The following is a 27017-nucleotide window of genomic DNA, read 5'->3' as shown; positions in this document are numbered from 1 at the left end:
GATTGAACGCAATCTGTGGAACTAAGTTAATAATAATTACTTGTTTACAGTATACGCTTGCTACAGTCCTCAAACGCTATATGCACCCATGTTTGCATTGCTTTGACCTTCCTCTGTAAATCCCACCTTCTCACACTCCACCATTGGTTGATTAAGAGGACTCAAATGCAGAGAAGTAGGTGAAAAATTGAGATTTATTTTTAAAAATACAAAACCAAAACAGCAAACTAGCCCTTGGGGACTCCAGAGCCGGCCGGAAGAGTAATGCGGATCTCACGGGCTGTGCAAGCTGTCCCAGACCCAGCGTTCAGACAGGACAGGGGACCAGAGAGATAGCGAGGCAATGAGCAGCTGTCTTTCCTCACTAGGTTTCCTAGGGTACAGTGAAACAAGGGAAGTGCTTGAATAAAAGCACTGATAACTACGTGAACACACCAAACAAAAACCCTGAACTGTGACAACGGTTCCTGCATGATATCGGCCAAACTACATTTCCAAAGTAATTACCATTATTAGCAAGTATGGAAAACAATAGGAAAACAAATCCAAAGCATGGACAATTTATGCAATTTAGAAATCCTAGCCAGGACATGTTCAGGAAAAAGAGGATGTATGGTCACCCTATTTTGTTAGCTGTACAAAACGGCTCACAATACAAGGTGATACTGAACTCAGTCAGTACTATAAAGTTGCTGTGATCCTTTTCATGTCAGAAGTTACAATGCACCTCCAATTCCTGTGCAGACAGAAATGGCATTTCACTCTTTTTTGGAAGCTATTTATTACACTAAATGTATAGAATGTGATGTATGTGTAAAGATACAACACACACACCTGCTAGAGTCACATTAGAAGCTCAGATATGCAAGCAAGCTACATTCAGGCATGAGATAAAGACGTCACAGTTCTAAGCACTTCAATTGGAGATGCTGCAAGCTCCTGGTCAGTGATGTTTGTCTGTTTGCTTTGGCTGCAGTTCTTCTATCATAACAAAAGCTTCTCTGGCATTACGCTGTTTGCATTTTAAAGGCCTGCCATGACTTCACCTCTGCAGTTTCACAAGCCTATGGTTACACCTCACATTTGCGCATGTTTGTCAATTGGAAGCTATGTAGTGGAACATTTTCTTGCTGAGGGTCAAGTCATGTTTGTGATGTCTCTGAGGCCACATGACTTCAACTGATCTCATAGCTTAGTGGGATGTGCAATTGGTTGGAACATTCAAGGCACTGATCCACAGAGCATCGTTTCATACACACTGCTCTTCACAAACATGATTAATAATGGTTGGTGCAATATGCTGCAGTTCAGCCAAAAATGTATTCACTTTCATGTCGTTCCAAAGCTGTATGTTTCCTCTCCTTCTGAGGAAATAAATGTTTCCTTCCTTCTGAAAAAATTGTTTTAAATTCCACTTTCATTGTATGGGCTAGAACTTTCACCAAAATATCTCCTCTTGTGTTACGTAGAAGAAATAAAACTTTTATTTTTGGGTGAACTATGCCTTTAACACAACATAACCTCATGCAAAAGTAACAAAGGTACAATTACTCAAATTAAATGTTAAAAACAAAACAATTTCACACTTTAAAATGCCATTTGAGACGTTAATGTGTGTTTTGTGCATTACTAAAGTGCACTGTGGATGCTTGTTTACTTCAAGCCAGTTTCTGTGTGTGTGTTTGCTGTGAGACTGTGTCATTTTGGAAGTGGTCAATGGAAAATGTTAGTGTTTATGTTATTTAAAGTAGTGGATAGAAGCACAAGTCACCTGGTGCCATGAATTATAACTGAAACATCCACTTCACATTGGATCAAAGCCACTATTATGGTCTCGTGGTAAGGAAAGAAAGAGATTAATACTATAACAAGCCTGCTGGGCTACAAATGTCAGTTTTAAAGTATTATTCTAAAAAATACAAATAAATAATAATAATAATAATAATAATAATAATAACTAATGTGCCTCATGATATAATAAATAAATAAATAAATAAAACTCTGCCTCCTACTATTTTGTTTGATAAGTGACAGTTTTGGTTGAGGTCCATTGTAAAAAGTTTTTTCATAATTATTTTATCTGTTATACTTTATTTTAAGGTGTTTTTGTTTTTGTGTAAGTTATAATTTTAATTTTTTTTGATTTTGATTATGTTTAATTTTATTTTTATTAATGTAAAAGAAACATGTATAACAAAATTTTTTATCTAATTACTTGTAAAAAAAAAAGTAAAAACAAAATGTACAGAACAAGAAGATAATCAGAGTGAGTAAATAGGGTAAATACATTAGGAATCGTGATTGCGCCCTCTATTGGGTTGTAAAGGTAATATATCATTTACTCACCGTCATGTCGTTCAAGACCTGCAGAACGTTCAGGGTCCAAACAACATTGAACGCCATTGCCTTTCACTGTATGGAGGAAAAAAATTGATTTTTAAACAATATATATGTCTCTTTTTACTGTATGTGTTCCACTGAAAATAAGAAATATTTACAGATTTAGAAGAACATGAGGCTAAATGAAGTGTAAAAGAGTAATTGCCAGTTGAACTATGCCTTTAGGTTTGAAGCTAGACTTTCAAGAGCTTTATGACTGATTTCCATCTTACAAAAAGTCCATTCTGCACAAAAGAATTACATTTGGAAAGTTTTGACCTTTTAAAGCAAGTTTTAACTGTTCAAAACAAAATTATCAGGTGCATTCTTGGCCACAGTTCAACCATTAAGCAAGTCGAGTGTTGATTAATCTGTCAGTTTGCCCTTGACTTAGTCCAGGGCCCCAAGATTCATAAGATCCTTGCAATCAAAAATGCTTTTCCTCTGCAAGCAAAAGAGTAAACGTCCACATTGCCAAATTCCTCAGTGCTGTTTGTTGAGCTTTGCAGGCCTAGTATCCAGGGTTACGGAATTTTGATCGCAAAACCGCTGGACCGGAGCCCAGCAAAACATATTTCCAGCACTTGCTAATCTGAAGAAGGGAAGAAGGAGTGAGAGAGAAAAAAAGAGACACATTCCAAAACAAATTAGATTTAGGATATTCCTATTCCCCCCATTTCTCAAAGCGAGGGAGCACATGTCCCCCACTCAGTATCACTCCGTTGGTAATATATGAGTCTGTGCTCAATAACAGCCTTTGGCTATTTCCACGTGCAGGATCCCACATGGATGACATTAACATTCCATGAGCTTTCTCATGTTGAACGTGTGTGTTGCTGCAGTATGTGCTTGTGAGTGTGAATGCGAGTGTGTGCTGTAAACCGCAATCTCTGCATTCTTGGGGTGAAACTGTACTAAATCATTAAAGCCAGCTGTGATAGGCCACTAAACATCAATTGAGATTTCAGAGAAAGCTTGTGTGTTTGACATCAACTTTACATCTCCGCTGTGGAACACTGTTAAAGGATACGACCCCAGAGAATGTATCTGATCCCATCACATTTCCAAACAGCCTTTTCCCCAAAGCACAAAGTGATGAGGAATTAAAACCATTCACACAAACTCATCCACTCCCATAACAAACATATCTATGAAAACAAGCCACAACCCACACTCTTCACAACCATGTCAGTAGGTTTACAAAAAATATGTTTATATATATATGTTAGGTTACACTGTACATAAATATTGATTTTGCATAAGAAAGGAAAATTAGAAAAAGGCACAGCAAAACAATATGGATGTCTCAAGTGCTCAAAAAGATAATGGCGGTGGACACAAGAGGTCATATGAAAGGTCAAAGGTCTAGGGAATAGGGAAGTGTATATGTGGTCATTCCTTCACTAGTGCAATAATCATGGAGGTATTTAGCACTTTTGGGACAAAAGTTGTTTGGAACTGCTTTTGGTGTCATTTTTGCTGCACTGATCTTGTCCAATCATGTTGCAGCTTCTATGAATCCCGACTAGCTGCCAGAACACATTCTTCTTCTCAAATAGAAATGGCCATACAGATACGTAATCACCTGTTCATATCTCTGCAAGTTCAGATCAAGGCACTCAGTGGGCGTTATGGGGGCTGCAGTCCTTGCCCGGGTATTTGGAGACGGTGTTGGCGTTTTCCTGCTTCATGCTCTGAATGTGGGCGTCCAGTCTCTGAAGCAGCTCTTGAGACCTTAGCGTTTCCTCCTCCAGAAACCGTGTAGTCACTGAGCCATTTGGAGATCCAGTGGAGTCCTGGAGGAAGAGGGAGGAAATGGCCATTAAGGATGTTGTGCAATGCTACCGTGTGCATGATTGACATGCATTCTTATAAAAGCAGTGTGTCAAAAACAACAAAATTCTACTCAAGTATAACATCATTATTTATAGTATTTCCATTCTTGGTTCCCATCTGGTGTATATTATGTATATGGGTCAATGGCAAATAACAGTGTCCACAAAATATATATATATATATATATATATTTTTTGTTTAATATATATAGGTATGTTTTATATGTGATGTTTTTTGTTTTTGTTTGTTTCTTGTTTTAAAATATATTCTAAAATTTTATAACAAGATTTTAAGATTTCTCAAGGTAAAAACATTTTTGTTTTAAATAAAGATCATGAAATTTCACGAATTAACCACATGGTGTTTTACAAGCTGAATTAACTTTACCTTTTTATTAAACTATTAAATTATCTCATATTTTAATTGACGCTTTGATCTAAACCGTAATGAATGTCTGCTGTATTTTTTTTACTGTATTTTTATGTTGATTGCACCACATGAAACTGGTTTGGAATGTCTTTTTAATATGAATAGGTTTGTTAAACAATTTTTTTCCCTAACAAATAAAATAAAAAGTTTGACAAATCATTTTTGTGTTTTTTCTTTATTGTGATACTAAGACAGTTGTATCATCTTGACATTTTTTGGAGATGGAGACATCATGTCCCTGACCCATATCTCTATTACTGACCAAAGGCAGAAAGTCTTCTACCGAGCTGGAAGCTTGAGCTTCCTCTCCATTAACCGATTTTGTTCTTGCATTATGCATTTTACATTTTGCATTATATTGATCAAAAGCAACAGTAAAGACATTTATATACAGTAATGTTTCAAATGTTTTTGCAACATAAATGTTTTGTGTTTTTTATTTTAAATAAATGCTGTTCAACTTTCTGTTGATCATAGAATTCTGGGGGGGGGGGGCAGCACAATCAATTTTAGCATTGATAATTTAAAAAAAAAACATTTCTTTATCAGCATGTTACATTGATTTTTTTAAGGATCATGCCACACTGAAGACTGAAATAATAGATGCTGAAAATATAGCTTTGCCATTACAGGAATAAATTACATTTTAGAATATATTAAAAAGAAAACAGTAATAACATTTCACAGTGTTACTGTTTTACTGTATTTTTGATCAAATGAATGCAGCCTTAGTGCATCAAAATCTTACTGACCCTTAACGTTTAAACGTTATTGAACATGCATTCATGTCACATGTTGCTATCAAATGAAGAAAGGAAAGCTGCATTTTTGTACAAAGAGTTCACATGGTCAATGTCACACTTCTGCATAATTAAGGAGTGTTCATGAAATAGTGAAAAATCATAAAAGAAAATGTTTAAATCCTAAAATTTTCTGTTTATCTTAAATTGTCACAGTATGTGTTAAGATGAGTGAATTTTTTTTATGTCGAAGTAACATGCACCTGTTCTGAGTGTTCTGATTTTGTAGTAACGCTCTCTCGTACTTGTCCTGCCAGGTCTGGCTGTTGGCCTCCATGCGAGCTCGCAGCTCAGTAATTTCCAGCCTCAGCTGCCTGTTCTCCTCCTCCAAACTGTTCAGTGATGACGCGTAACTGTCTCTAAGACTTGCCAGCTCACCCTTCTGACAGACAAACAAAGAGAAAATGTAATGAGCAATGATGAAGCTTGTAAAACTCAAGCATGAAAACAAATTATCTGCCATGCATCATAAATTCATCCCTCAGTTTGCAAAAAGTAACAAAAACCATGTTTATAGTAAGTCTGTGAGGCAAGGCATTGTTAAAGGTACACAATCATGCAACTGATTCAAAGACACAGTCAGACACAATTGTGTACATTTTAGGTCAGCCGCCTAAAACAGCCAGGGGACCTCAGCAAACCTTCAAGGGCCCCAGGAGGACTTAAAAGTCTTGAAATAAAAAATGTATTTCCATTAAATAACATTCAGTTCTTGAAACTTCTAAAATCATGGAGTTTTAATGAATTATGGTTCATTAATTTAATGTATTGACACAGTCAGATCTGTTAATGAAACAAGCTGTTGGAAAACAAGCAGATGGGGCCTTTGAATACTGGACAGTAGGAGGCCTTTGAGTCAAAAAGATTGAGAACCACTGTTGTTACAAACGGAGGGACCAATAATTGTTCAAATGATGTCAATGCAGATGCACTGAACGTTATTTAAATGTACACATTTAAAGTAAAATGAAGGTTTACTGAGCAAATGAATGAAACCTTAGGTGATCTTGACTGGACTCTCTCAAGAAAATCATTTAGATGCTGATTCTCAAGCTTTAGAGTTTCAAGCTGGACCTGTGTCACCTACAAAAACCAACATTCAGTTTATTCATGAATAATAATTCATATAATAAACCAGTACTTTTGGGTAATAAATAGCAGGTTTTTGGCGTTACTAATCTAGACAGGTTGTGAGTGTGTTTTGGTGAACCTTGAGTTCTGATGCACGCCGCTCTGCTCGCTCCACTTCTGCCCGTAACTGTCGCTCATTACTGGAGGCGGAGCCAGTGAGTGTGGCAATGGTGATGTCACACTGTTGAAGTTCGCTGGTTAACTGAGACACCTCCTTCCTCATTTCCTCCAACTCCCCACAATGAGTCTGTTCGGCCCTTTCAAGCTCTGCACATAACTATGGAGTTATGGAGTTTAAAGAGTGACCCAATATGGTCATCAGTAATTTATACATACAGTATTTATAAATCTAATAACTGTCATTGTCAATGAGACAGTTCAGTGTGTTCAGATAAATAAAGCTGGTCAACCACACACTGTAAAAAACATATTGCTTATTGTGCGTACACGTTTGATTTCAGCCGTACAGTGAACGTGTTCCTCCTCCATCTGTTTCCACTCATTTTCTCGTCTGCTCATCTCTGCTTTATGCTTTCTCATGCTCTCCAACCTGACAAAACAAAATAGAGTTCAAGGTTCGTACTCCAGAATAAGCTTTCTATTGTTAGTTGCTGCTGCTGTATATTGTCATGAGGAGACATTTCAAAAACATCTCACTTGTCCCGAAGTCTGATGACCTCAGCTTTCAGGTGATTCTCACAAGTCTGGGAACTGTTCAACTTGGCTGTGACTTTCTCCAGATCTTGTCTAAGGGAGGCCAAGTTTGGAGACAAACCATGTGATGCTAAACATTCCTCTAGAGACCTGTACAAAGAGATAAGCGATTTGTAAAGCATGGTTGCATACTGACATTGATACCTTACAAGTTACTTTTGGACTGTAGTTGAATGATAAATATTACAATAATATTTCTGTGTATGCAAGAGCAGAGTATTTTGGGGGGGATGTTATTATATATATTGTGTTTTTCTTTTTTTTTTAGAGTTTGGTTAAGTCGGATCACTTCCTGCCGTAACTGCTGCTGCTGGATTCCTGCACTACGTACAAACTGATCCTGAGCATCCAGTGTGGCCTTCAGCTCCTCTCGCTCTTCACTCAAAACCTGCAGGGAATAGCATTACCATTATTCAATTATTTACATATATGATATAAAATACCATTTAGTGCTTTGCTCAACTATTAATGCCTCAGCTATTAAACCAGCATCTAATGCTGCCTTAAAGTCATGTACGATATGATTACATTACTAACCCTTTAAGCTCTCAGGTAGGATCTCCCCAGGTAGCATATACCTCCTCTTCCTTTTGTTTCTCATGCCACACCACACTCTATGTTCTCTATGTTCTAAACAGCACACTCTGCACTATGTTCTAAAGTCCATCTCTACCTCTACTATTCTTGTGGATCTGGATCTACCTGTCCCTGTATGTGAGCTGCAGCGGGGCAGCTGACCTGCTGTTCCCTGATGGAGTCTCCCAACTCATCCTGAAGCCGCCGAAGTCTCTCCAGTTCCAGTTCTTGTGTCTGTAGTCTGTCCTGAGCCCTCTGCAGCTGAGAGCGCAGCCGCTGCAGTTCCCCCTGCTCCTTTGTCCGACCTACACCCTGAGACTGAGACACGCACAATTTCTCACATATTAATATTCAAATACAACTCCTTGAAAAAACAGTTATGAGCTCATAGCTATGTATGAGCTACTTCAACCACAGCTTTATTAAAATGTCATGTTTAATTCAGTTATCAATCCTGGAACAAAACACTATTAACCATATAAAGCCTACAGTATCATATCTGATACACAAATATCTAACGTTCTTAAAAATTATCAACATGACCAAAACTTTGCAGAACAAACTGCTGTACACAATCTATTAGTAAAAAGTAAAAACGTCCTTTTTGATGTGAAATCTTTAATGATTTAAACATAAGGATCATATTTATATATCAACATAAACACTTAATGGCCTGAAGCAAGTTTATTTGATTATCCATACATATTTATAAAAAAAAAAATGAGACATCTCTCCGTCATTATTGTATTGCGTTGCACTAAAATGTTACTAAAATGTTATTGAAAGATATAGTGTGATAATTCATATTTATATACAGTTATTCGAAGTAATTAAATTCATCAAATGTTTGAATTCTGACAAGCTTTCAGAATTTCCATCTTACATATTGCCTATATAATATCAGCTGAATATTTAGCTCAGTTAGGGCCTCTGAATAAAATGTAGGCATTTTTATTTTTCCAACTCCTTGATATGAGCCCCTTATATTTGATTTGCACCCTATGTCATACTATATGAACCATAAAAGCCTGATTACACTGTGTTCCACAAAAAAATGAAGGAGAGGGTCACCTTGATGAGCACAAACTGTTCAGCCAGGTTCTTCCTTTGCTCCTCCAGTGAAGTCACTTGTCTCTGATACTGCAGTCTTTGCTGTTCCCAATCTGCTGAACGCTGACGAAACTCCTGCATTCACAAAAAAATATTCAATGAACTTTAAAAAATGTTTGAACTACAATGCTAAATAAACAAAAATGAAGTCAACTTTATTTTTAGCCAGTCTCTGTACCTCCAACTTGCTGTTGAGGCAGGACAGCTCAGTCCTGTCCTCCTCTGTGCTCAGAGCTCCTTCTCGTGCCTCCTTCAGATGCTTACGCTGTAGCTTTTCATAGCTGTGCTTCAATTTAGACAACTGTTGAGAGGAGTCTGTCATTAACTATACTGATAAAAAAAAGTTGTGGTAACAAGAATGTGACAAGGAACAAAATTACGTCATACAATGTGTTTGAGATAAATACTGTGAGTATAACAATAAAATATAGCTGCAAGCAGCGATGGCGGGCTCAAGCCATCAGTGCAAACGCCACCCCGGTGGCATCAGGTAAACTGTGCCCAGTGGAGACATACACAATAACCCTCTAGCACAGGGGTGTCCAAACCCTGTTAATGGCGATCGACTGTCCTGCAAAGTCTAGCTCCAACCCTACTCAAACACACCTGAAGCAACTAATTAATGTCTTCAGGATTGCTTGAAAATTAAAGGTAGGTGTGACTGATTAGAGTTGGAGCTGAACTTTGCAGGAGATTCGATCACCAGGAACAGGATTGGGCACACTTAATTTAGCAGTTTGGATTTAAGGGATACAGCAATGAAAGGGTTAATCCGAACCATCAAGAGACACACAAAACACAATATATAAAACTTGAGTAACACTTCCAATAAGGTTTCAGTTATTAACATTAATTATATTAAATTACATTAACAACAACTGTATGGCATTTATTAATGTGAGTCTCTCTCTCTGTCTTTTTCACACACTCACTTACACACACACACACACACACACACACACACACACACAAATAAATTATACATTATATTATTATTATTATTATTATTATTATTATTATTATTATTATTATTATTGTAAGACTTTTCAATAAGGATTTAGTTTTTAACATTATATAAGTTAACAAGTACATCATTTATATAGCATTTATGGATCTTAGTTAATATTATGTTCAAAATGGATTACTACATTATTAATTAAAATTTATAGTTAATGTACATCAGTTACTATACTATGATTTAACATATTAATTTACTAACTAAAAAATTACTAACACAAACAAATGCAGTAAAAATATTTTGTTCATACTTAGCTTGTACTAATGTTAAAGACTATATTATTTAACATAAAATTATATATATATTAATGTTAATTAAAGTTAGTTAAAATTATTTTAATACATTATTTACTAATATTTTTTTTTATTTACAGTTTTATTTTAAGATTAGTTGATGTACTGTGAAATAACATGCACATTAATATTTTTAATGATAGGATTAACTAACATAAAAAAAAGATCTGAAAAATAGATTGTTCATTGTTAGTTCATGTTAGTTATTGCATTAACTAATGTAAACCAAAGAGAGATTATTATAAATTGTTGCCAACACTTTTAATGGTCTATAACCATTGTTAAAAATCCTTTTAATGATCTATAAACATTTGTGAAATGGTTATATAAAACTATATTACCAGTAAAATTCATTAGCTTTTAAGAATACGTATTTTTTTTAAAAAATTTTTATAAATGATTTAAATGCTCTATACACGTTTCAACAACAATTATTTAAAAGTAATCCTATAGCTCCATCTGGTGGTGGCCATGATTGGTATTACACACTGCACCGTTTGGTGTTGCTATCTGAACCAGTCAGAATGAAGGGCGCCTAAATGGAGCGCGAGAACAGGACTGGGCATATGCCTACGTAAGGCCAGGTTTACAAGCTCTGTCTGTGATGCGTATTTTTTTCCGAGCCCACGTGCGAGGGCTCACACACTGCACACGGTAAAAGACATGTGAAAGAAAGGTTGAAACAATATCTAGCGCCTGAGCATAGAGAGAGTTGTGAGTTCACAAGACACAGTTTGAGCGAGAGGAGACGCGTTTTAAGTGCGCGCATTTTCTCCGGGCTAGAGCATGTATCTGAGCACGCGTGTCTGGTTTTGTGACAAAGCAGAGGAAATCTGCGTGCGAGCGGATAGATTCGCGCTCGCGCATTATTTTAATGTGCTTTCGCGTTACAATAACGCGCTCTCGCTGCTGCTTTTGAACCGCATACACATACTGTATACGCACTGCGGACGGAGTACGTGTGAACCTGTATAATGTATAACAAATCTATTTCAACACCTGAGGCACCGCTACAATGAGCTCTATGACCAAAGCATGGCAAAAAAACATGCCTAATAATTCAGCACTCCTGAATATAAGGAGTTTTTCACTTCCAGCGTTTAAGGACAATTATATATCACTCATAAATGATTAAATACCAAATGTATAGTATTTATTAAGATTGATGTGATTTGGAATTGGTAAAATGTGTCTGGAAAAAAATATCACCAGAATATCAGTGTGACTAATTATTATGCACTCGGCGAAAAAACATTTTTAATGATTTTATTGATCTATAAGCATTTGTAAAGTCCACGTTTTTTTTTTTTTTTTTTTTTTTTTTGCAATCAACATAATTTTTAACCTAATAATATAAAATCATGTTGTCTGAGCCCTACAAATTGTACTAGGTTTTTTTTTTTTTTGGTCCCTAAAACTGACAGAAAAGGATAAGGCCTAAGAGATTTCTTAAGCTGTAATGATGAAAAACAACAACAACAACAACAACAACAACAACAACACACAATTACTGATTTTTTTCCCCCTGGTGATTAAAGAGATGTTAACTCTCTCTCTGTCTCTCTCTGTCCCTCTCTCTCTCTGTCAGCCAACCCCCCCCTCCCCCTCCCTTCCCTCACACAGAGAGAGTGGCCTAAGAGTGAGATCAGATGTCTGACAGTTTTTTAATTTTCTGTTATCCATAAAGTTTTGTAAAATCGTGAAACTATGCATATTTCCTCAGAATGATATGTTCTCTGTATGAAAAATGGTTTTGAAGTGTTTGTAGGCTGCAATTTAAAAATACAAGACAATTAATGTTTCCCTTTTTACTGTTATTTAAAAAAATCACCACTGCAAAACCGTTCAAGTTATCCAAAATCCATTCCCAATTTAAGTTCCTCAATGTTTTGGCATCATGTAGAAAAAGTTTGGTGTGTATAGTGTAATTCTCCTCTGCGGAGTATGCATTAATTCACAGCCATATTTTTCCAAAAATCCACATTTAAACCGAAATAGCCGACTTTCCTGTTGGTCGTAGCTGATGACTGTAAATTAGAAAGTTGTCCGTCTTGATAAGAACAATATATGTACCGAGTTTGGTGTCTGTAGCTAAAACTAACCCAACCACTTTTGACAAAAGGTGGCGCTATAGAGTGCCTCCTCCACGCCCTTTCATGTGCTTTTGCCATTGTTTATATATCATTAATACTGATATGTGTTTTGAGTTTCATGTAATTCTGAGCATTTTATCTGCCTCAAAATCACTAGAACAGAATATTAAAGATTGACACGTTGCCACGGCAACACTATATTAGATATCAATATCACCACAACAGATTTACATCGGCCGTGTTTTGTCATTATTCTGATGAAGTTTGAAGCAAATCGAGTGAAAATAAGATGCTGAATTCAAAGCATTTTGAAAATGACACACTTCCTGCTGCCAGTTGGTGGTGCTATAATTTTGACTCCTAATAGTCACATATATGTGATCGGCATCATACATCAAACAATCCCATGAAGTTTGATGAAACTCAGGTAGTGTATGTGGATGTTATTAGACATTTCCTGTTTCTCATTTTTTGCCCTAATTTCAACGCCTCGCCACGGACAAACCGTTCGAGATATCAAAAATCCCCTGGCAATTTTTCATCCCCAATGTCTTGAGATCATGTTCACCGAGTTTCGTGGAGAACGGGTGGAAAACCTCAGAGGAGTATTTCAAATTCCAGAGCATGCTTTTTTGAAACAGCCCTGAATAGCTGACTTCCTGTTGGGCGGAGCCTTTTTCATAGAGCGCGAAAGTTGTTCGGCTCAATGAGATCTATAAGTGTACAGAGTTTTAGATAAATACATGCAAGTATGTGTGAGCTATGGTTCAAGATTTCTGACTGTGTTCCAGGGGGCGCCGTAGAGCCCCTGTGCCACGCCTGGGTCCCAGCCTCTGCGGCGTCATGATGGCCGCAGGTTCCAATGTGTGTGCCAATTTTCAAGAGTTTTTGAGTATGTTAAGGCCTCCAAAAAACCCCGGAAGGTTTAAAAAAAAATAAAAAAAATAATAATAATAAATATAGCTGCAAGCAGCGATGGCGGGCTCAAGCCATCAGTGCAAACGCCACCCCTGTGGCATCGGGAAAACTGTGCCCACCGGGCACATGCATTTACAGTAACTCTCTGGCAGTCTGGTTTTTTAAGGATTCGGCAATTAAAGGGTTAATCCAAACCATCAAGACTGTGAAAGACACACACACAGAACAATATATAAAACTTTAGTAACACTTTTTAATAAGGTTTCAGTTATTAACATGGACTCTATTAATGAACATGAACAATAATTATATAGCATGTCAATGTCAGTTAATATTTAAAAATTAAAAAAATAATAATAATCTGTTAATATTAGTTAATGCACTGTGAACTAATATCAACAAACATTAATAAATTATGTGAAAATATATTGTTCATGTTAGTAAATGTATTTACTATTGTTAGCAAATGAGACTTTATTATGAAGTGTTACTGATACCTTTATAGATTTACACCACGTGCATTATTATTAGGCATGTTGATATTGTGATTATTTTCTAAGCACATTTTACCAATTCCAAATGACATCAATCTTAATAACTACCATTAACTTTGTGTTTAATCATTTATGAGTGATATATAATTGTCCATGAAGGCTGGAAGAGAAAAACTCTTTTTTATTAGGGTTTTTTTTTTTTTTTTACAGATGAAATGAGCCAAAGTCAAAAATTATTAAATCCCCATGAGAAATATTCAAAACTATTGCAATACAGAAATTGCAAAATTAAGACATGACCATTGGACAAAAAATGCTGACTGGGACAGGGGGGTTACAGTTTTATTTTAAGATTAGTTTATGTACTGTGAAATAACATGAATATTAATATTTTTAATGATAGGATTAACTAACATAAACAGATTGTTCATTGTTAGTTCATGTTAGTTAATGCATATATTAATGTAAACCAAAGAGAGATTATTATAAAATGTTGCCAACACATTTCATGATCTATAATCATTTTTAAAAATAATTTTAATGAGCTATAAACATTTGTGAAATGATTATATAAAACTATATTACCAGTAAAATTAATTAGCTTTTAAAAATACGCATTATTTTTCTTTGAAAGATTTTTATAAAAGATTTAAATGCTCTTTACACGTTTCTACAACAATTATTTAAAAGTAATCCTAAAGCGCCATCTAGTGGTGGCCATGATTGGTATTACACACTGCACGTTTGGTGTTGCTCTCTGAACCGGTCAGAATGAAGCGCGGCTAAATGGAGCGTGAAAACATAATACACTGGGCATATGTCTACGTAACTCCAGGTTCACACACTCTGTTTGTAATGCGTATTTTTTCCGAGCCCATGTTAATGGATCAGAGCGTTCACACTGCACACGGTAAAAGATGTGAACAGAAAAGGTTAGAAATCGAAAGGTGAGGAAAAGAATGAATATCTAGCGCATGAGCATAGAGAGTTGTGAGTGCACAGGACACAGTTTGAGCAGAGGAAACTCGTTTTAATTGTGCGCACTGAGCGAAATCAGCATGTATCTGAGCACGCGTGTCTGGTTTTAAGCGTGCCAACAAAGGCTGCATTTACACTGCAGGTCTTGATACCCAAATCCGATTTTCTGACTATATCCGATTTTTTTGACGACCTGCTTACATCATCTTTTAAAAGTGACCCGTATCCGATTTTTGCATTTACACTATACACTGCTGAAACTACCAAATGTAGATGTTCTGACCCGGAAAAGGAAGTAAAACAGCACGAAATTCAATGGATGCAGATGCAAATAAAATTATACAGTGTTTTGCTTTCCACAATATTTTGAAAAAGTCAAAAAAAAAAAAAAAAAAAAAAATCAACAAAACATCTCGTACGGCGGAGAAAAAAAGCGCTTAAACCGTGGAACCCCATATCTCGTGAAATGTCTTCAAACACGGATTTATTTCTGTAACAACCCTGCATTTTTGCCTGCACTGTCTTTTCGCCCCAAAGACTTAAAAGACATGAAACCTCCGCATTGCTCCACTGTGTGTATCCTTCTTCCTCCATCGCGCCTATAATAAGTCATTTGATCTTAGTTGGTGGTCTCCACCTGAGTTAACGTCACTTTTTTAATGACGTACGACTCGCATTTACTGGGGAACATCCGATTTGTCTGCTTACATGGCACACGCAAATGCACGTATCCGATTCATATCCGATTTATTACCACATATGAATGAGGCCTGAATCCGATCTGAGAAAATCGGAATCCATGCGGTTTTTTCCTGCTTACACGGTCACCGGTCATATCCGATCTGTGCCACATGAGAGGAAAAAATCGGAATTGGGCCACTTGAACCATGCAGTGTAAATGGGGCCAAAGAGATTCGCGCTCGCGCATTATTTAATGTGCTTTCGCGTTACAATAACTCGCTCTCGCTCCTGCTTCTGTACCGCATACACATACTGCATACGCACTGCAGACAGAGTACGTGTGAACCTGTATAATGTATAACAAATCTATTTCAACACCTGAGGCACCGCTACAATGAGCTCTATGACCAATGCATGGCAAGAAAACATCCCTAATAATTCAGCACTCCTGAATATAAGGAGTTTTTCACTTCCAGCCTTCAAGGACAATTATATATCACTCATAAATGATTAAATAACAAATGTATAGTATTTATTAAGATTGATGTGATTTGGAATAGGTAAAATGTACTTGGAAAAAAAATATCACCAGAATATCAGTGTGACTAATTATTATGCACTCGGTTGAATGAAAAAGCATTTTTAACAATTTTATTGATCTATAAGCATGTGTAAAATATTTTTGACTGCATTACAGCTTAGTCTTCATCTGTGAGCTGAACTGTTTTACTGTTACATCCATGAGATTGTGTAAATTCAGATAAATGTCATGTCACAGGATGTCTGTCATAGGTCAGTATCAAATAAATTTCAGATTATTATTTGCAGCATAAAAAAAATCCATGTGTATAATCCATTTTTTTGTCCCTAAAACTGACTGAAAAGGATAATGCCTAAGAGATTTCTTAAGCTGTAATGATGAAAAGAAAAAAACAACAACACACAATTACTGATTTTCTTTTTTTTCTGGTGATTAAAGAGATGTTAACTCTCTCTCTCTCTCTCTCTCTCTCTCTCTCTCTGTCAGGCCACCCCACAGCAAGAAACCCCCCCCACCCCCCTCCCCTAAACTCCCCCTCCCTTCCCTCACACAGAGAGAGTGGCCTCAGAGTCAGATCAGATGTCTGACAGTTTTTTAATTTTCTGTTATCCATACAGTGTTGTAAAGTCATGAAACTATGCATTTTTCCTCAGAATGATACGTTCTCTGTATGAAAAATGGGTTTAAAGTGTTTGGAAGCTGCACTTTAAGAAATATAAGACAATTCATGTTTATTCTTTTTACTGATATTTCAAAAAATCACTTCGGCAAAACTGTTCAAGCTATCCAAAATCCATTCGCAATTTAAGTTCCTCAATGTTTTGGCATCATGTAGACAAAGTTTGGTGTGTATATTGTAATTATCCTCTGAGCAGTATGCATTAATTCACAGCTATATTTTTCCAAAAATCCATATTCAAATCAATATAACCGACTTCTTGTTCATCGTAGCTGATGACTGTGAATTAGAAAGTTGTCCGTCTTGATAAGAATCATTTATGTACCGAGTTTGGTGTCTGTAGCTAAAACTAACCCCCTCACTTTTGACAAAAGGTGGCGCTATAGAGTGCCTCCTCCACGCCCTTTCATGTGCTTTTGACATTGTCTATATATCATTAGGACTGATATGTGTTTTGAGTTTCATGTAATTCTGAGCGTTTTATCTGCCTCAAAATCACTAGAACAGAATATTCAAGATTGACACATTGCCACGGCAACACTATATTAGATATCAATATCCCCACAACAGATCTACATCGGCCGTGTTTTGTCATTATTCTGATGAAGTTTGAAGCAAATCGAGTGAAAATAAGATGCTAAATTCAAAGCATTTTGAAAATGACACACTTCCTGCTGCCAGTTGGTGGCGCTATAACTTTGACTCCTAATAGTCACATCTATGCGATCGGCATCATCCATCAAACAATCCGATGAAGTTTGATCTAAATCAGAAAATGTATGTGGATGTTATTAGACATTTCCTGTTTCTCATTTTTTGCCCTAATTTTCAACGCCTCACCACGGGCAAACCGTTCGAGATATCAAAAATCCCCTGGCAATTTTTCATCCCCAATGTCTTGAGATCATGTTCACCGAGTTTCGTGGAGAACGGGTGTAAAACCTCAGAGGAGTATTTCAAATTCCAGAGCATGCTTTTTTGAAACAGCCCTGAATAGCTCACTTCCTGTTGGGCGGAGCCTTTTTCATAGAGCGTGAAAGTTGTTCGGCTCAGTGAGATCTATATGTGTACAGAGTTTCATATAAATACATGCAGGTATGTGTGCGCTATGGTTCAAGATTTCTGACTGTGTTCCAGGGGGCGCCGTAGAGCCCCTGTGCCACGCCCGGGTCCCAGCCTCTGCGGCGTCATGATGGCCGCAGGTTCCAATGTGTGTGCCAATTTTCAAGAGTTTTTGAGTATGTTAAGGTCTCCAAAAACCCCCGGAAGGTTTAAAAAAAAATAAAAAAAATAATAATAATAATAATAATAATAAGAATAATCCTTAGAAAAACAATAGGGCTCTTCGCCCCTTCGGGCTTGAGCCCTAATAATAATAAGAATAATCCTTAGAAAGAAAAACAATGGTGTTCTTCGCTTCTTGGTTGTTGAGTAATTATTATACAAGTCTGCTAAAAAAAAAAAAAAAGAAGAAGAAGAAAAAAGGTTATCGTACTTCATCTTTTACGTGCTGCAGCTGTTCTTCATACTTCACGACCAGCTCTTGTTTTCCAGCTTGCATCTCATCTAGTTGTTTCCCCAGCACTCGGATCTGGAGAACATAAGATCATGCTTTTAACAGCTAGTGTGAAATGTAGCTCAAACCTGACACCTAGCGGAACGTAATCTCCTTACAACATATATGGACAATGACTTTATTATACATGCATGATGCGGTCAAGATGCATATATATGGTGATCCAAAATCTGAGATCACTTGTCAAAATATTTTTAGCTTTTCCTGAATTAAAATATTTTTCATAACAATCACATTATCAGCTTAATAATTTAAGTGCAAAGACAAATGTAAAAATGTAATATTAACATCATGTAGTATTTGGTTTATCCCATTTTTTGATGACAGCATAAACTCAACTCACATAGTCACTATCACAAATTTACCTAATTAATGAGCTAAAACAGTTTTATATTTTATAATTATATTATTTCATGTCATAATGTTTATTAATGTTTATATTTATATTTTATAATTATATTATTTCATGTCATAATGTTTATTTCAGATTTTTAGACTTTTGAAACCCATGGAGTAATTAAATGTGAATAATATGAAATATAACATCACTGAATTTATATAATAACATATAATTTAAGGCAACATTATATGTATCTACATTTTAATTTAATGCATCTATTAGTCAGTTATACTGATATATTTTGAATTTATTTTATGTCATAATGTTGATTTCAGATTTTTCAAAATATTTATTTTGTAATTAGATGTTGAAGCGCATATTTTCAACATGATATCAGACTTCTGCAATAATAACATTTACATTGTAGACCCATGAAGTAATCAACTATTAATAACATTAATATTCTTTTAATAATTGAATGTGATATAGAATTTGTCAATTTAATATGATATTTATGTTCATTTAAGACAACATTAAAAGCATGTAATTGTCTGCATTTTAATCTAATATTCAGTCAGTTATTCTGATATGTGTCATGTCTAGCTGATCTAACAAAATGAAAACAATACCTAAACAATATACACTAGTCAACATTTGAACTTTTTTGATCCACTTCAGATTTTGACTACTGTGTTATGGTAATAGTGTCAAGATCTTGATATGTCATCACAGAATCCTATGCAAGAAATATTGACATAGCAGTTTAGAGTCAATCAAAACAATCAATGTAGTTTTACCAACAACAGTTCTCTCCTATTTAATATGTCACATAGTTAATGCTCATAACAGTGTTTGCACAGAAGCATTCAGTCGAGTCTAGTCATGCAGAAAAACCCACGCCTTCATGCCGTTCACCTGCTGTAACCCCTTTTCCACTACCAGCTTCAACATTTGGAAACCACCATCCTGGAGCTCCAGCAGGGAGATCATCATCTCCCTCACCCTAAGGGTCTGTCAGGGGCGAAGCTAGAGCATGTGACGTTTGTGATTTTGCTGAGTCATTTCATTTACAAATCGATCTTACCGTGGAAAGTGTAACACAAAACCATCACAATGAGTTTAGTCCTTTAGAAGATCCTGTGGCCTCATATTACAGTTAACTGCATTGAACGTGTTCTCAAGAATGCAGTCTGGAACATGTTTTGTCTCATATCTCACTACAGTATTAATCACGGCTCAGCCAACAGACAGTTGACTTATAACTTTCTTTCAATGTAACAAATGTGCTTCTTACAGCAGTTTCACACTCTAAATGAAAGTGTGAATATGTGAAGGTGAACAAGAGACAATACAATACCTCTGAGCTCCTCTTGTCGAGCAGAGCTCTGGCTGCCTGGAGTTCCTCCTGCGTATTCTGCAGACGCAGCTCCATGGCTCGAACCTCTGCCTCCCATTCACGCCGCTTGTGTCCCACCATGATGTCAATCTGCCGCATCAGCTCCTGTAGTTCCGGCTCGCAGGATGACAGGACAGAGCTGAGGAGATGAACGGCAGAAGGGAAAGTGTAAACCCAAGTAGTGCAAATAGTTGATGCTGTATGCCTACTACAAATGCAATAACACAAGTCACTTTCTTAATATGTGGATTGCTCAGAATCTGAATTCTACCATGTACCTGACATCATGATCACGGAGCGTGCTCAGAAATTCCTCCATTATTTCTCAGTGATCTTCTTTGTACATCCTTATTACAAAAGATCTGGACGGCACATAAATTCACGAGCAGAGATGATGCGTGTAAGCATTCTAGTTTCCAAGGAGACCTACAACTACAAATGCTACAAACACCATTGGTGTGCTCTGATAGAACTGAGTTGATATTTCAAGTTGATCTCTGACTTACTGAGACTTCAGGCTTTCGAGACTCAGCTGTAACAGTATTTCATTGGTAAAATATGTTAACAGAAATAGAATTACCCGGTTGTGTTCCAGTAATAACGTGCTGAGCTATTATTAGAAACTGAATATAATGTGATATAATTACGTTGAAAAGTGACTTTTTGGTATTTTTCCACACCAGGTCTTAAGGTTTTATTGGATTGTTACTAATAAATCACTACTTGGTTAATATTAGCCTAATTGTGGCGAAATAGTACGCGCATTTACTTACTTTACTATGTACTGCGTGCACTACAATCTTTGAACTCGAGACAAATTTTGTGTTGAAGTTTATTTTCAGAAAATACAAATCTCACTTACAATTTCTGGGACACTTGACATCATGTTTGTCAGCTGGAATTGTAGGGGTGACAGAAACTCAACAGCTGAACGCGAACAACAACCAAGAACATCACAACACAAGAGAACGGAGCAGCAGCCACTCTGCCTGCGCTTCCGCGGTGTCACGTGGTTCACAGTGCGCCTTCTCATTGGACATGTTTGTACAGTATCAAAGTCCCTTTCAAGGATTTGTATTTCTATGTATTTATATATAAGGTATTTCTATTGTCTTTGAAAGTATTCAACATACCCGGATTAGTTTGCTTATAATTTGGGATAGTGTGGTGCATTTAAATGCTCTATTAATTTAAAACTTATTTTAAAACTTTAGGTGTCACAAAAGCAAACACAATAACTATTTTTATTAGTTGCATGTGTTTTTACGCACTTTCACGAGCCATTTGCTTGCAACGAACCCGGTTTAATAAACAGATTAAAGCACAGACGTATGTGGTATTTATTCATTTGGTTTTAAAGATTATTTTACACAAATGTGTATCGTACATAACATAACTGATCTTCCTGCTTACAGTAACGGCCTAACGGGCACAGGAAGAGTAGTCCGCGAAGGACTGTGGGTATTTTATTCAACCACGAGGTGTTGACATCTTATGATGAATCAACAGAGTCAGCTTTATGGCTTTAATAGAGAATGCGAGAGCTTCAAAATATTAGTTCACCCACCGAATATTGCAAACGGATACCAAGGTGATTAGGTTACAAAAAATAGATAATACACCTCAGCTTTAATAATACAAGAGTGTTTACAAATACACGTGTTTTTGGAAACGTTAAGTAGTTAACGTTAGCTAATTAGTTATGGATACAATGTATGCGGATTTTACTGTAATTTATATATGTGCGCAATTGCCATTATGTAACTGTAATTAAAAAGGTATTTTTAAGTTTGTCGTGTAACTTACATTCTGAACTGAATTCAGTGTCGAAAATGCTCAACAGTTGCAATGCAGTATTGAATGAGGCTCATAAGAGGCGTTGATTGTTGATTTGATGTGGCTCAGTAGAGTGAATTTAATATGCATAGATATAGCGTAAATAACGTTATCAACAGAATTTACCGTAGAATAGTAAGCAACGGTGACTATGTAGGTTTGTATTGTCTCAGGTCGTAATATGTACTGCATGCGGCTCGTTGGTCTAGGGGTATGATTCTCGCTTCGGGTGCGAGAGGTCCCGGGTTCAAATCCCGGACGAGCCCTTTATTATTATTATTATTATTATTTTTTTTTTTTATGGTATGTTTACTTCGAGTAATAAAATAGCATATCTACCCTAGCGGGTTTTCCTGTGAAAATGACGTATGTACGTAGTAACAACGCCACTGACTGACGCGTGCAGAATCCAATGCAGAGCACTAACAATATTTGCGTCTAATGTCAACGAATAATTAGTTAATAAGACTAACCTCGAGTCCTCGACACAGTATTATAATTGAAATACGGATATTCGAAAAAGCTGTTGACAATATTTCAGAAAACTTTAGTTGGTATGAACACCATGTAATATCTAAGTGGCTCGTTGGTCTAGGGGTATGATTCTCGCTTTGGGTGCGAGAGGTCCCGGGTTCAAATCCCGGACGAGCCCGTGCTTTTTTTTTTTTCAATTTCGAAGTTTTTGTGCGAAAATATATTAATAGTCCTTGATTATTATACTGGAAAGTAAATATACTAGCATATTAGCAAAATCCATAAGACTGTTTGGTGGATTCATATCGAATGTAATATTAATATCACAAAATTAAAACTTAGCATATATGGGACCCTGGACCACAAACCCAATCATAAGGGTTTCAAAATATTGAGAAAATCGCCTTTAAAGTTCTTAGCAATGCATTTTACTAATCAAAAATTATGTTTTGATATATTTGCTGTATAAGAAATGTACAATATATCTTCATGGAACATGATCTTTACTTAATATTAATGATGTTTGGCATAAAAGAAAAATCTATAATTTTGACCCATACATATTGTTGGCTATTTCTACAAACATAACCATACTACTTATGACCATACTGTGATCCAGGGTCACATTTTAAAGATATTATAATTATTACATTATCTAATTTTATTGATTGCGTTTCATTATGTGCTCCAGAATTTTTTTCCTATTGTCATAGCAAGTTTTTCCTTGGCATTTCCTTTAAACATGGAATTTCTGAACTCAGGAGATGTAATGATTCTCAGGAATGACATGAGATACACTGATTTCTGAATAACTAGTCAGCTTTGTTTTGTCTGGCTATGGGGGAGGAGAAAGACACGTATCACCTCCCCCTCGACTCCACAGCCACTTTAAAACACCAGGCGGTTATTCACACTGACAGCAGAGCCAGTTTCCTCTCATTCACATCCCATAATTCTCAATCAGAGTTCATCTCCTGACAAAGATCTGTAGCAGTCCATACAGAGAACTGGATCACAAGTTATTCTTCTGTAAGTATATTTCTTGATTTCTTTCATTTAAACTGAATCTGATTTACATTCATTTTTGTTTGTGTTTCATTAAACTGTTTTTAATACTCAAGTTACACGCTTAATAAATACTTTGGCGTTGTCCAGTAAGGTATCCAAACGTAATTAAAACAAGATCAAATTTACTTTAGAAACAACACTGCATAAGATATTGACATAATTTGAAAAATGTTGAAAATTATTCTATAAACCTTGAGTTTATTTCATTCTTATCAAAAGTTTAGTGAGCTTTAATATTAAAAATGAGCTTAATTCAGACTGTATTCTCTGAAAACAATATATTTTATGCAGTGTTGCTTTTTATGTACTTCTATTTTGTTTAATGGTGTTATGTTAATGCTTTCACTGGGGAAAAAATGAATTAAATGGTTTTTGCAGTATGCTGTTTATTATGATAAAGATAGAACACACTGTTTAAATGGTTTGTTGACACAAGTCACGTTACAGTTTAACTAAGGATGTTCTCTTATAATCTTTTACCTGACCATCGCTAACAAGACAACAAAACCAACTAAACATATTTGTTTATGTTCTGAATTTGTATATGTTCTCATGGTTGCAGAAACCGGAGATCTTGTCATTCTTTGTAGTATTGTTTTGGCAGCATTAGCACTCAGAAAGGGGTCAGAGGTCAACACTCAGAGGTCAAATTAAATTAATATTATATTCTGGACTAACAGGTGGTCTGCAGCATTAGAGTAGAGTACTATAAGGATGAAAGGTCTGTGGGGGCTTTGCCATCTGCTTCAAGATTTTTGTGTGCTTTTCTGTGCTTAAAGGAATAGTTCACACAAATCTGAAAGTTCTGTCATCATGTCAGTCTGCTTTCTAATTAAAAAGCATTAAAAAAATGAACAAACATTGAACGGAGTAAGTTTAAAAGTTGTATATTTTCTTCTTGTTTTTGCAGATTACGCTAAACAGTTTTCAGAAGACAAAACTACAGCAATATCAGATCAAACATCGGTTCCAGTTTTCAGCCATGGTGCTGTTCGAGGATCAGGAATGCGGGGTCTGTTACCTGCATTACTCCCGCATCGACCGCGTTCCCAGAACTCTCCACTGCAACCACACATTCTGCACCCCCTGTCTGGAGGCAATGGGGGTGTATGACAGCAGCCTGCGCACCATTCGCTGTCCCTTCTGTCGCCAGGTGACCTGTGTGGACCGTGGGCTCAGCTTGCAGCAGGCTCTTTTTGTCAATAGCCAACTGTGGGACAACATTTGTGACGAGCAAGAGGACGAGAACGTGCAGGAAAAGGAGAAAGAGGGGAAAAACACTAATATGCAGGTGCTGCCCTCATCACAGGCTGAATGGTGAGTGGGTCACTTTAATTTTATTCAAAAATACATTTAAAATATAATTCAAACATATAATGGCTTCTTCTTTGAGAAGTGTTTTTGATTTATTAATTCAATTGATATTTTTGAGGGAAATAAAAAAAATTAATAATAAAAAAAAATGCCTGTCCTGATGATATAATTAAAAAAAGGCTTATTACAAGAATGAACTAATTAAAAAGAAAATATTATTAAGTAGTTTGGCATATAATTCATATAGGGAAAAAAGAAGTGAAGCAGTTTTATTAAAATTGTATTATTGTAATTTAAAACATTTTTGTACATCAAATTAAAGTCATGTGGTGCAAACTTTTTGAAAAAAAGAAATAAATAATAATAATAATAATATAAATATAATGGTATAACAGAAAAGACCCTTGCATACCCTTATGACTGTGAAAAAATAATAATAATAATAATAATTTGACCATTTTATGACATGGCAAGGTTAGTTCAATGTCTAAAATGTCATGTGGTGCGACTGCCCAGAAACGTAATGATATTTGTACAAATGTTTGCTCCTTGAACAATGTTCTATTTTTTTTTTTATTTTCATAATAACATGGTTGCATTCACATCTATTCAAGAAAAATACATTTCTCCTTTTTAACATGGTTACACCACTACATGTAAACTTGAGTTGAAAATGGCACACTTGGTACAGTTGTTTTAAACTAGATTCATCAAATGTTTTTTATTGTCCTCACATTGTTATTTTTCATTGACCCAAGTACTTCCGTGACTGGTGACTAATATGTAACATGCAACCAGATGCTAAAATTAATTTACAGAGTCAAGTGAGCCTTTTAAATCAGCAACCTCTGTATCACCTGATTCAGTTAATAAGTAGCCAGAATACTAGCAGAAAATGTACACCCGTTGTTATTTTGTTAGTAGAGCATTCAGTCTTGAATCCCTGATCACATTTTATACTTAAAGAGAAACCTCAGAGTGTCTGTAGCAGTAGCTAGAAAATAAGCTACTGTAGTAGCTTATTGAATGCATTTGTGTTCCCATTCATACCTAACTTCCTCTTGTCTCTGGTTTTAGTCAAGTGCCAAAACACTACAGACCCAAATTCCGACTCCCAACTTTCCTTAAGAGAATGCATTTGTCCAGGCATCCTGAAGAGAGGATTGTTCCCACCCACAATGTGTGAGTTTTCATCCTACTGCAATGATTAACAGCAGTTCAAAATGGCATTTTATATTCAGTTTAAAAGATCAAAAAGATAGTTCCCCCAAAATGAAAATTCTGTCATTTATTTACCCTCAGGTTGCTCAGCTGAAACAAAATGTAACAAAATATAGGTAAGTAAATGACTGAAATTTCATTTTTGGGGTGAACTGTCACTTTAATGACATAAAAAGAAATAGTCAGGGATCATAATACTATCATGTACACAAATATTTTAACATTATTGTGATCAAACTTTTCAGTTTCACTCACTTTTACCTTTGTCTCTCAACAGACAAACGATGTCATGGCGAAGACTTTCATCAGAAGAGATTTTTTGAAAAGTGGAACGGACCATAAACAAAGGATTAACAATAGAAACAATAGACTTTCCGTATGTTTTGCTGCTGTCATTAAAAGTGTATGCCATGTACTAATTACGCCGGGCATATTGAAAGAGCAGGAGCTACAGTCGTCATGGACAAGGTTGTTTAAACAAACCCAATCCCCTCCATGTGCTTCTGCGACTGCATATCCATTTGAATAGCCACAAGTCTGAATCCCGCTCCTCCGTCTGAGGGGAACTTCTCATTAGGTATTCCACCCTTAATCCATCCCAGCTGCTGAGGCCGGATTTGTTTCAGCTGTCCCGAGAGAGAGAGAGGGTCCCAGATGCGAAACAAGTCTTTCTAAACAGATGGCATCATCCCCGTGAAACATCACCTCCATGTCTCAAATGGACTCTTTTAAGTTATTATGAGCTTTGTTATTTATATAATTTATAAATGCTTGTAAATAAAAAAATTCTGATTGCTAAATGTTGCTGGTTTCTTTTTAAACAGCACATGTTGACATCCTGTTTTACATGGCTATCTAGAACAGGTTGCTTCAAACTTTTGAATACCAAGTCTTCCCCCTCTGAGGGACCTCTGTCTCGTTTTTTAAAATAAAGACACATTTGTGAGATAAATGTCATTATAAAGAAAATGTTGTTTTCAAAGAATAAAAAGTAGGGAATAAAATAAATGAAATACCATGACTTTTACTAGCCTTTGAAAAGGCAAATGAAAAATTATGATATGAAATTAAATTCAATTAACTTTATATATACAATACAAAATAAAAATCCTTTAATTTCAC

The 27017-nt window shown here is 36.0% G+C and overlaps 2 protein-coding genes and 2 non-coding genes across 5 annotated transcripts; 3 read left to right on the top strand and 1 right to left on the bottom strand.

Annotated features, from left to right (window-relative positions):
- Positions 1 to 289: 289 nt before the first annotated feature.
- On the bottom strand, positions 290 to 21000 carry LOC109069105 (centrosomal protein of 63 kDa-like). The gene is made up of 16 exons (XM_042725846.1): positions 20845 to 21000; positions 20261 to 20344; positions 19944 to 20121; positions 18166 to 18261; positions 9154 to 9276; positions 8937 to 9050; positions 7992 to 8183; positions 7534 to 7677; positions 7233 to 7381; positions 7023 to 7125; positions 6655 to 6852; positions 6441 to 6527; positions 5648 to 5826; positions 3965 to 4175; positions 2347 to 2971; positions 290 to 373 (listed from the first exon to the last, which is right to left on the bottom strand). Exons 2-14 carry the CDS (start codon positions 20299 to 20301, stop codon positions 4145 to 4147), a joined length of 1635 nt encoding a protein of 544 aa, XP_042581780.1. The 5' UTR covers positions 20302 to 20344; positions 20845 to 21000; the 3' UTR covers positions 290 to 373; positions 2347 to 2971; positions 3965 to 4144.
- Positions 21001 to 22012: 1012 nt separating this feature from the next.
- Positions 22013 to 22084, top strand: trnap-cgg. Its single transcript has one exon. It is a non-coding gene; the product is annotated as a tRNA-Pro (tRNA).
- A 314-nt stretch (positions 22085 to 22398) lies between these two features.
- Positions 22399 to 22470, top strand: trnap-ugg. Its single transcript has one exon. It is a non-coding gene; the product is annotated as a tRNA-Pro (tRNA).
- A 371-nt stretch (positions 22471 to 22841) lies between these two features.
- On the top strand, positions 22842 to 26695 carry LOC109069104 (RING finger protein 222-like). Of its 2 annotated transcripts, XM_019085789.2 has the most exons (5): positions 22842 to 23321; positions 24271 to 24677; positions 25752 to 25856; positions 25977 to 26011; positions 26173 to 26695. In XM_019085789.2, exons 2-4 carry the CDS (start codon positions 24343 to 24345, stop codon positions 25987 to 25989), a joined length of 453 nt encoding a protein of 150 aa, XP_018941334.1. In that variant the 5' UTR covers positions 22842 to 23321; positions 24271 to 24342; the 3' UTR covers positions 25990 to 26011; positions 26173 to 26695. The 2 variants fall into 2 exon arrangements, with proteins under 2 accessions (XP_018941334.1, XP_018941333.1); XM_019085788.2 differs by lacking the exon at positions 25977 to 26011 and having other exon boundaries at positions 22845 to 23321.
- The last annotated feature ends 322 nt before the right edge of the window (positions 26696 to 27017 follow it).

This window comes from Cyprinus carpio, chromosome B6, assembly GCF_018340385.1.
Source record: "Cyprinus carpio isolate SPL01 chromosome B6, ASM1834038v1, whole genome shotgun sequence".
Lineage (NCBI taxonomy): Eukaryota > Metazoa > Chordata > Actinopteri > Cypriniformes > Cyprinidae > Cyprinus > Cyprinus carpio.
This window is presented reverse-complemented; position numbering and strand designations above follow the sequence as displayed.